Source organism: Heptranchias perlo, chromosome 27 (genome assembly GCF_035084215.1).
Source record: "Heptranchias perlo isolate sHepPer1 chromosome 27, sHepPer1.hap1, whole genome shotgun sequence".
NCBI lineage: Eukaryota > Metazoa > Chordata > Chondrichthyes > Hexanchiformes > Hexanchidae > Heptranchias > Heptranchias perlo.
In genome coordinates, this window is record NC_090351.1 from 40,702,794 (window position 1) to 40,712,921 (window position 10,128).

Consider the following 10,128-nt stretch of genomic DNA (forward strand, 5'->3'; position numbering starts at 1 on the left):
AGTTGCTGCATTTCCTATATTACAACAGTGACTACGCTTCAAAAGTACTTAATTGGCTGTAAAGCCCTTTGGGACATCCTGAGGTCGTGAAAGGCTCTATATAAATGCAAGTTCTTTCTTTCTATAAAAGAAATTCTAATGACAGGCATTTTCTTTCCTGACTGCACACAGGAGCTGGAGATGCAAGCCCAGGCCCATGGACTGACCACCATCTCTCCCTCGGGGCTAAACACATCGGAACTCACGGGCCCCTTCATCAAACATGAGGAGAATGTCATAGACTCCCTTCAACATCAAAATCAGCAGCACCAACAACACCATCAGCAGCAGCCTCCACAAAGCCAACTGGACTTTGCTCAGTCCCTTGACCTTTGTGACAGCTCTCTGGGTTTCGCTGGCCCCCTGAACCAATTTACTGACCTCTCCTTCGGCCTGCCCACCAAAAAGGAATACCAGCTGGATGACATGCTGATGATGGACGACACGCTGTCTCCCTTGGGGAGAGACCCCTTGCTCTCTTCAGGGTCACCAGAGGCTTCCAAAGCAAGTAGTCGAAGGAGCAGCATTAGCATGGACGAGGCTGATATTCTGTGACACAGAACCTTTGGCGGTAGTTGAATGCGCACAGTATAAACCTATCAGATGGGTAAGGTGGGAGAAGCCAGCCTTTTGAGGTTTGGGAGTTGTTGTCCCGAAACCTCTACTGAATTTTAAGAATGTGTCAAAAGTTATTTCTCTTTCAACTGGAACTTGTGGGTTGGAGGATTTTCATATTGTCATGTCATTTCACCGACCATATTTTACAGAGATTCCCTGGAGCTAAACCTCTGTCTGCCCTCTGTTCTTTCACTGTGTAGAGGTGTGCACTGAGGGCCGTTTCACACTGTAACCTCTATGGGTGATTCCCCATCTGGGAGCAGCATTCACACGGAGAGAGTGTCTGCTCCTCCAGATAAATTGCAGATCACGAGTCACCAATTGGAAGAGATGCCTTGGCTTCAAGTTCCTGGTCAGCCACAGTTTGTATTGTAAAAACCCAAAAGTGTTCAGCATTTTGTCTGGGTGGGGGGGTTCTCCAGACAATGTTTAAAAATCAAGTTTTTATAATCTTGTGTTTTGACCCCGGCAATGGTTAAAATGCCCGAGGCCTCCTACTTGGTGTTGGGCTGACGGACCTTTTGCTGCTGTAACTGAGCCAAACGGAACAGAAGATCCCAGATTCCCTTCTTCATCTTTACTGATTTGGCTGATCTCGGCTAGGGAGACAGTTGGTTTCACTACCCCTGGGCTAGGCTATTCCTGATCATTATCAATAGCAGGTGAAGCCAGGATTAGGCTCAGCTCTGATTTCCTTTCTTCCTGTTTCCTCCCTGAGTCAGTCCTATTCAGCAGAGCAAAGGAGGTAATTGGAGAAAGGAAGTTTCTGTGACTTCATTAACAGTCGGTCTCGTCAGGGTCGTTTAGGGTTGATTTTACCCCCTCCCCCCTCCCCCCCCCCATGGTGGGAATAGTGAGAGCGGGAGGAGGGAGTTAAGATGGCGGGGGGAGTTCACGCTGCGTCTCTAAAGCATTCCTGCCCCCCTCCCCCCCCCGCCATATTAACTTGTCTGAATTCAGGCACAGGAAGGCCGCCCACCCGAGATGAGCGGGGGCCTAATTTCAATGTACACCCCATTTTAACCACGGGCCCCACCAAGGCCCGCACAATCTCCAACCAGCAAGAATCCTGGCCAGAGGAGGCCCAGGTAAGCTTTTTAAAGTTTCCTTGTTGGCCAGGAAGAGCAAGTGTGACGACTGCTGGCTCCACAAAGATACCCTGTGACCCTCCCCTGCCCCCACCGATCACGGGCTTGCCAAAGCCTCCCTCCCTCCCAAGTACTTCCCTACCTTGCCAGGAACCATTTCCCTGGGTCCCAAGCATTGGCCTGACCCCCCGCGACCCCACCAATTCTGAGTCAAGTCGACAGATAGGGAACCCTCCCTCCCTCCCCCATTATTCCAATCCATCGCAGGTAATCGATGATCCGGAGACTCATCTCTAAACAACATTTAGCCGGTGATTTTCTGCCATGTGTTGTTCACATGAAGCCAGGAAACCTACCAACTAAAATCTGCCAGCGACGCAACAGGACTAAATGGGAGGCCTCCAGTTCTGAGGCACAGCCTCGCTGGTTGTGACCATGGGCACAGAATCTCTGATATGCAACCAGATCTGACCAGGTTCAGTGCCAGTCTTGCCAATTCTGTTCTGATGTGTCGATTGGATAAAACAACGCACTCTCTTTGAAATTTGTTTCCTAGTTTCCTTGATTCTGCTGACTAAGTGGTCAATAAACTGCCACAGTCTCGTATATCGAGTGTCCAAGCGAATTGTCAGAAAACTCAAAACTAGTGAGTAGGGGGGATCTTCCCAACACAATGGTCAGGTCTACAAAACTGCTAGCCAATCGTACACGACAGTGTGTGCACGGCTTACACGTGGGTTCGTGGGCAAGTGTGTGCATCCATAAAGCAATAACATTCTCCTGGCATAGTGTCACCTAAAATTAGCACAAACTTCATAAATAGTTATATATTATATTAAAAGTTTTGCATATTTGCCACACTTACTGTAAGTGTCGCACATTCTTCGAGTAGGACTTTCCCCGTCACACCTTGCTGACAGCAGCCGATTATTATGGAACATTATACAGTGAGACTCACAGTGAGAAATTCTATAAGACAAAGAAAGTCAGTCATGACCCTCGGAACCACTCCCGACGACAGATCCCATGGATTTATAAGCAGCTGCCAACTTACTGAAACTTCCCTCAGTAAGTAGCCTCTAATTGACCTCAGGATGTGATCATTGTGACCACATGACGTACCTGAGCAGTGGGATGGATGAGTTTAAACACCACAGCTGTGCTCTGGGCCTCAGACTACCCTGTGAGCAATGCCATGGGGGGGACCCTAACATACCAAAAAAATATTTTATTCAACATCTTTGAAATGGAACAGTCTCATCAGTAAGAACACTGTTTATTGTTTACAATGCAAATTGGAGGACTGGAGCTGATGCGGCTTAAGGTAATGGGGTAGATTTTGCAAATTGGTTAAAATGAATGGTTGGAAAATCTTGCGGATTTCGTCTGAAGTCTTTGCGTGAAGCTCCCATGTGTGAAGCTCAGCCAAGGGAGCACTTAGTTTGTAAAATTACCTCCTTTCTTGAGTAGAGTGCTCCATTCCCTTGAGCAAAATGGTAAATTGCATAGTCTTGAGACATAGAATCATAGAATGATACGGCACAGAAGGAGGCCATTTGGCCCATTGTGCCGGAGTTGACTCTTTGAAAGAGCTATCCAATTAGTCCCACTCCCCCTGCATTTTCCCCATAGCCCTGCAAATTTTTCTTTTTCAAGTATTTTTGGTCTGCAAAATTTGGCTTTCTACCTGATGATGACAGATACACCGACAGACAAGCCCCTGGGCCTCTCCCTCTGACTGGTGAGGTGCTCCACATAATTATCTGCAAAATATGGTCTGTATAGTCTCTACTGCCAATCATTTTACGATGGCTCATGGCTGTCGGCCATTTAACCTACAACCAATCTCTTGGTGACGCCCAAAAGCAGTTTTGATCTTGCTACAGGAGAAAATAAACCACTACAGGGAATTCTGCACCCCCGGAATTCTTTAAAACCTTTTCAACGCCATGAATTTTGGGAAATCATATTCTTTTGCTTTGGGCAAGCACGTCCTGGTCTGATGTTTCTGCTTTCTAAAACCTATTGGTGTTGGCTGAGGGAACAAGCCATCCAGAGCATCAAGGAATGTAATATGGGAGCCTACTGGGATAAATCTCTTTCCCCACAACAAGGGATTTACCAAGGTGGCGAGAATGTATGACAGTACAAATTGTATGTGGTCTGTTTGGAAGGGACAGCTATAGTGACCTGGCCCCCTTGCTCAGTGGGCAGCACTCTCACCTCTAAATCAGAAGGTCGTGGGTTCAAGCCCCATTCCAGAAACTTGAGCACATAATCTAGGCTGACACTTTAGTGCAGGACTGAGGGGGTGCAGCACTGTCGGAGGTGCCGCCTTTTCGATGAGACGTTAAACCGAGGCCCCGTCTGCCCTCTCGGGTGGACGTAAAAGATCCCACGGCACTATTTGAAGAAGAGCAGGGGAGTTCTCCCTGATGTCCTGGCCAATATTTATCCCTCAACCAATACCTAAAAACAGATTATCTGGTCATTATCACATTGCTGTTTGTGGGATCTTGCTGTGCACAAATTGGCTGCCATGTTTCCTACTTTACAACAGTGACTACACTTCAAAAGTACTTCATTGGCTGTAAAGCACTTTGGGACATCCTGAGGCCGTGAAATGTGCTGGATAAATGCAGGTTCTTCCATACTTTTCAATGCTTGCTATGTTCCGAAAATGAGCTCAATATTTGGAAAGGGGATTGCGTGCCCATTTAGTGTGTGTAAAATAGTTGGAGATGGGCTGCGTTTATGAAATAGTCTGTAACACAATCCAGTGATTCAGAAAGTACAGGATGTTGTTTGAAGTTAAGCAGACTGTGATTGTTACACGTACCTTGAGATCATGTTACAATTTGTATTGCTTTCCCTCCCCCACCAAACCTTTAGTTTTGCTGTTACACATAGTGGGACGGATCTTGCTGGAAAAATAACGGCGTGTTAACGACTCAGGGGATTAAGAGAAACGTCCGTGAGTTGGGAATCTCCAGAACTTACTGGTCGATTTACGCCGCTCCTCCATTTGCTTCGCACAAACGGCATCTCGTCCTCAACCTCCCCGTTATTTTTAAGAAATTTCTGGATTTGCACATTAATTGCCCATTAAACTCGCTGCAGAAAGTTAGGGCTGATAATTAAGAGGGTAAATACCCTTTTAATGACGTGATAATTGTTAATTCAACGCCAATCAACCTCTCTGGCCCAGAAAGAGAACAATGTAAACTGTTGAGTCTCATTCATGCATGTAGCAAATAATTTTTAGAGATTTTTAAAATTTAAAATTTTAAATTTTTACTGCTTTTTCTTACTTTTCCTTTCTGTCTCTTTTTTCCTCTCTATTTATTTTCTCTTTCTCTCTCTCTGTACCTGATCTAACTCTAATTCACCCAATTTCCTTCTCCGGCGTTCCTCTGTTTCCTTCTGTATCCTTAAATCGCATTGGTGAAGGAGATAGACTGTTGGTCCCGTCATTCACCAAGGTCCCAGATTGGCCCGTTTCCCTCGCCGTGCCGTTATCAGCTGGCGATTCCAGCAAGTTACGGCGCAAATTATATTCGAGCTGAATGCTGCAGGAAAAAGTCTAACTAATGGCGTACGTCGTGAGAGGCCTCACTCCCGCAAGATCCTGCCCAATGCCACTGCCGGTGACTGTGTTAATGTGTGGCAGGTTTTAGGAGCCACATTAAAGCCACTGTAGCTGCAATTGGAAATGCCCCTCTGTTATTACCTTAAAAGACAGAAGAGGGTATTACAAGGGCAGCTATGATGAAAGGCCTTGAGTACATCGCGAAACTTAACACTGAGGGCTGGTAATGTCACAACTTTGAGAATTATAGTCTCTGTGTGTTATATCTACTGAAGGAGGGGGGGATCACAGTGTGTGTGTTTTTTAATTCATTCTTAGGATGTGGGCGTCGCTGGCAAGGCCGACATTTATTGCCCCTTGAGAAGGTGGTGGTGAGCCGCCTTCTTGAACCGCTGCAGTCCGTGTGGTGAAGGTTCTCCCACAGTGCTGTTAGGAAGGGAGTTCCAGGATTTTGACCCAGCAACGATGAAGGAACGGCGATATATTTCCAAGTCAGGATGGTGTGTGACTTGGAGAGGAACTTGGAGGTGATGGTGTTCCCATGCACCTGTTGCCCTTGACCTTCTAGGTGATGATGGTTGCGGGTTTGGGAGGTGCTTTGAACAGTGCAAGGAGACTTGTTTTGTGTCTGGTTGGCGTGGGTTGAACGGTTTGTAGAGACTTGGTCTTTGCCACTTGTAGGCTCCTGCACCATGTTTTGCAGTGGCCAGACACGATCTGGTTACCAGGAAATGGAACCTGTTTGGTCCCAGTGAACTGCCGCAGCATTTAAGGGGTTAATTAGTGAGATTCCGCTCCCAGCATCTCTCTGGAAGGCAGCATGGGACTGAGATATGGTGATATTACCACCGGGCTGAATCTGTGACCGCTCTTGTCTTTCAAGGCTCCATGCCTTGAGAATCGAACCTCTAGTGTATCAATCAAACCTTCTAGTCCAAGCCTTTTGTCTTCCGAGGCGACATGGTGCATGCCGTGGAGTGTCAGAGGCCACACCTATGCCTTAAATCCCATTCACATGGATCTGCACCTATCTCAAGTTGCTGATACCAGCAGTTCTGATTTAGGGATTTATCCATCAATGAGGCAACAGCACTAAGAATTTCCCTTTCCCCTTCCCGGCCCATGAAGTTCGAACAGGACAAACCAGAAAGTAAGAAATACAAGTGCAGATAGGACTGAGTTGGCTGGACTTTGAAGAGTGGATTACCAGGGGCTCAGGAGCCATCTGTTGCTCTGGAGATATTTCGGACGCCCTGCCCTAGTTTACAGTTGCGGTTTCAGTGAAAGTTCGATAATTTGTGGTAGAGAGGAGGGGGGGAATGTCCCAGAGTCTTGGGACTGCACCTGGTTTTAGTTCTTCCTCCCCCCCCCCCCCCCCTCGCCCCGCCCCCATCCAAATTTAGACAGTGGATATTTTCAACACCTGATGCAATCAACACCCGGTGTCAATTTTGTGTCTGATTACACCCCTGTGAAACTCCTCGGGACGTTTTACTACGTTAAAGTTGCAGGTAAACAGTGCAACAAATAATATCAAAACTCCTAAATGAATTTTTGTGTCTCTCTTAACCTTGACGAAATACCCCAGATGGTGTATTGTTCCGTTTGACATGATACAAATTGTCTTCAGTTCTTCTAAGGCTTTGTCCCAACCCCAATGTGGAAAAACCCTCCCTTCTACACACAGAATGAAAATTAGAATCCAAATTTGGATTGTGGTTTAACCCAACTGTGTCCAGTTTCACTTTTGACCCTTTGCATGGACCTTTCTTTCCACTCTGACCTCCTGTCTGCCAAATAACGTTAAAGTAGCGAGGTTCAGACGAAGCAATGGATCGAAACAACAACTTTAGCAACAATATATTACCTTTAATGTCCCAAGGCATTTCACAGGAGCGATTATCAAATCAAAATTTGACACCAAGCCACGTAAGGAGATATTAGGACAGGTGACCAAAAGCTTGGTCAAAGAGGTAAGTTTTAAGGAGCGTCTTAAAGAAGGAGAGAGAGGTAGAGAGGTGGAGAGATTTAGGGAGGGAATTCCAGAGCTTAGGGCCCAGGTAGCTGAAGGGATTTGAAAACAAGGATGAGAATTTTAAAATCGAGGCGTTCCTGAACCGGGAGCCAGTGTAGGTCAGCGAGCACGGGGGTGATGGGTGAATGGGACTTGGTGCGAGTTAGAATACGGGCAGCAGAGTTTTGGATGAATTCAAGTTTACGTAGGGTTCTTTCAAAACAGTGCTAAATACGAGCCTCGATGTAATAATAATTAAAGACTGGGACTGTTGTTTTCCGAGTCAGGGAGAAACTATGCTGGGTCTTGATGAGTTGGATTTATGATGAAGATAAAAGATCACATGGTCTACAAGAGACAGCATGATACACAATTAATGCCACTGGAGTTTTTTTCCCCCCTGTGTCCTATGGATGGGAATTTAGGAATTTCTCTACTGTGAATTGTTCAAAGCCAGATAATTCTCACACATTGATTAAATAGAATCCCGACATATTGGCGGTACATTGATAATGTTTTTTGCATTGTAAAATTTATTTTCTAACAGTAAAATGTTTGTAAATGTCACTCCTTTTGCACACTTGTCAGAAGTGATCACTGACCCGGAGAGGACGGGCGCTGACCCAGTCTTGAGTCAGTCTCAGTGCATTCCCGCAACCAGCCCATGAGGAGCAGGCAGCAGAGTGACCCGCCCTCTGACTGCCCCAGGCCCCATAGTGAGGGAACTTGCTTCAACTGGCCAGCTGGGATCAGGCACTCGTCCTGAGGGGGAATCACGGATATATATTCACGTACTGCCACCAGCATGTCACATGAGGGGCCCTCTATTTAATTATTGGCCCGGTATCACTGGTGCAAGATGCTGTGCCGTGTCAGTGCTGTTTGATGAACGGATCCTCCTTGCCCAATGTGTCTTCTTTTAAAATCCAAGGTTTCATTTTGAAGTGAAACTCTTACCTGTGCTATCATCACAGTGTTGGGTTGATCTGAAGCCAATGACCATCCCATCCCATCAGATTAGAAACCACTGTCCCGATTTTAACCTAACCCGCCCGACGGGATTTGGGTTGTATGCCTGTTTTACAGCACGCCCAATTTTCCGCTTCCTTGAAGCCAATGGAGAGTAAAATCGGACAGGGCGTAATATGGGCGACCGACCCGTCACCCCCGGGCAGGTTAGGTTAAAATTCGGGGCTTACTGCCAACCAAATAGTGGGCCCCACCTATGTGGTAGAAATTGAGTAGCCATTTTAAGGTTGCTATAGAAATGCCATCATGTTCTTCATCCCAGGAAAATGTTGAATTGAGCTGGGGCGGATAATTATTTCTGTGTCTTAATATTTATTTTAGATTTAGATGAACTAAAAGCAAATATAATGCAACAAATAATCATGTTTTGATGCAAGCAGAAGAAGCTTTGTTTAAATAAAAAGTGCCTTTTAAATTTTATTTACAATCTTTCAAAGTCTTTATTAGCTGACAGACGCAATGCAGTGGAATGGGTTTGGTCGCTGGCAAGGGATGTGCCAAACTGGACAGGACAGCACAACCAATGGCATCGTAGTTGCACAGAGTCAAGGGGAAGGAGACAGTTTCCTTAAAGGACAGGCCACTCAATACCACGATGCTCTGAAATAGGGGCAGTTAATTAACTTGTTCAAAAAGGAGTGCGGTTGGGAATGAGGGATTGGTGTTGACTGAAAGGATTAAATACTTTGCAAAGCAGGATGGTTCCTGTGCTGCGGGAGTGGGGGATGGGAGGACAGTGCTGTCCGTGGAGAGAGCAGGAGGCCAGGGTTGAATAGTGGAGATGTGAGAATGGATGAATATTCCCAAGTTTTGCTGGATTCCCTTTGGGAGTTAGGGAGTATTTATACAGAACTTTTCCTCAAGAGCTTAAATGGGATGGAGTCCGTGATAGGAGAGAGTGTACATGGTCTGTGGGAGGAGATTGAATGGGTGGGTAGAGCCCATGATAGGGGAGAGTGTACATGGTCTGTGGGAGGAGATTGAATGGGTGGGTAGAGCCCATGATAGGGGAGAGTGTACCTGGGCTGTGGGAGGAGACTGGGTGGAGAGAGACCATGATAGGGGAGAGTGTACAGGGGCTGTGGGAGGAGATTAAATGGGTGGGTAGAGTCCATGATGGGTGAGTGTGTACCTGGGCTGTGGGTGGAGATTAAATGGGTGGGGAGAGACCGTGATGGGTGAGAGTGTACCTGGGCAGTGGGAGGAGATTAAATGGGTGGGGAGAGACCGTGATGGGTGAGAGTGTACCTGGGCAGTGGGAGGAGATTGAATGGGTGGGGACAGTCCGTGATGGGTGAGAGTGTACCTGGGCAGTGGGAGGAGATTGAATGGGTGGGGACAGTCCGTGATGGGTGAGAGTGTACAGGGGCTGTGGGTGGAGATTGAATGGGTGGGGAGAGTCCATGATGGGTGAGAGTGTACAGGGGCTGTGGGAGGAGATTGAATGGGTGGGGACAGTCCGTGATGGGTGAGAGTGTACAGGGGCTGTGGGTGGAGATTGAATGGGTGGGGAGAGTCCATGATGGGTGAGAGTGTACCTGGGCTGTGGGAGGACCAGTGTTGATGGGCCGAATGATCTTTCTTGTTCTACGCTCTGTTCTGCTCTTGTGCCGAGTTTACTGTTCGTGTGAGGGCAGGACCTAGGGATGAGTTCACAATCCTGTTCTCCCAGTGGGGAGCTGCACTCGTCGGTCGGTGAAATGGAGCTGTAGTGTTGTATCCCTTTCTCTGATCCACACTCCCGGCTGAGA

General features: G+C 47.0%; 1 protein-coding gene across 3 annotated transcripts in view; it reads left to right on the forward strand.

The window, feature by feature from the left end:
• Positions 1 to 8,797, forward strand: part of tfeb (transcription factor EB) — a 96,918-nt gene extending 88,121 nt beyond the window's left edge. For all 3 annotated transcript variants that reach the window (XM_068007747.1, XM_068007749.1, XM_068007748.1), the window contains exon 9: positions 172 to 8,797. In XM_068007747.1, coding sequence (XP_067863848.1) covers positions 172 to 594 — 423 coding nt within the window. In that variant the 3' untranslated portion in view covers positions 595 to 8,797. The remainder of the gene's footprint in view (positions 1 to 171) is intronic.
• The last annotated feature ends 1,331 nt before the right edge of the window (positions 8,798 to 10,128 follow it).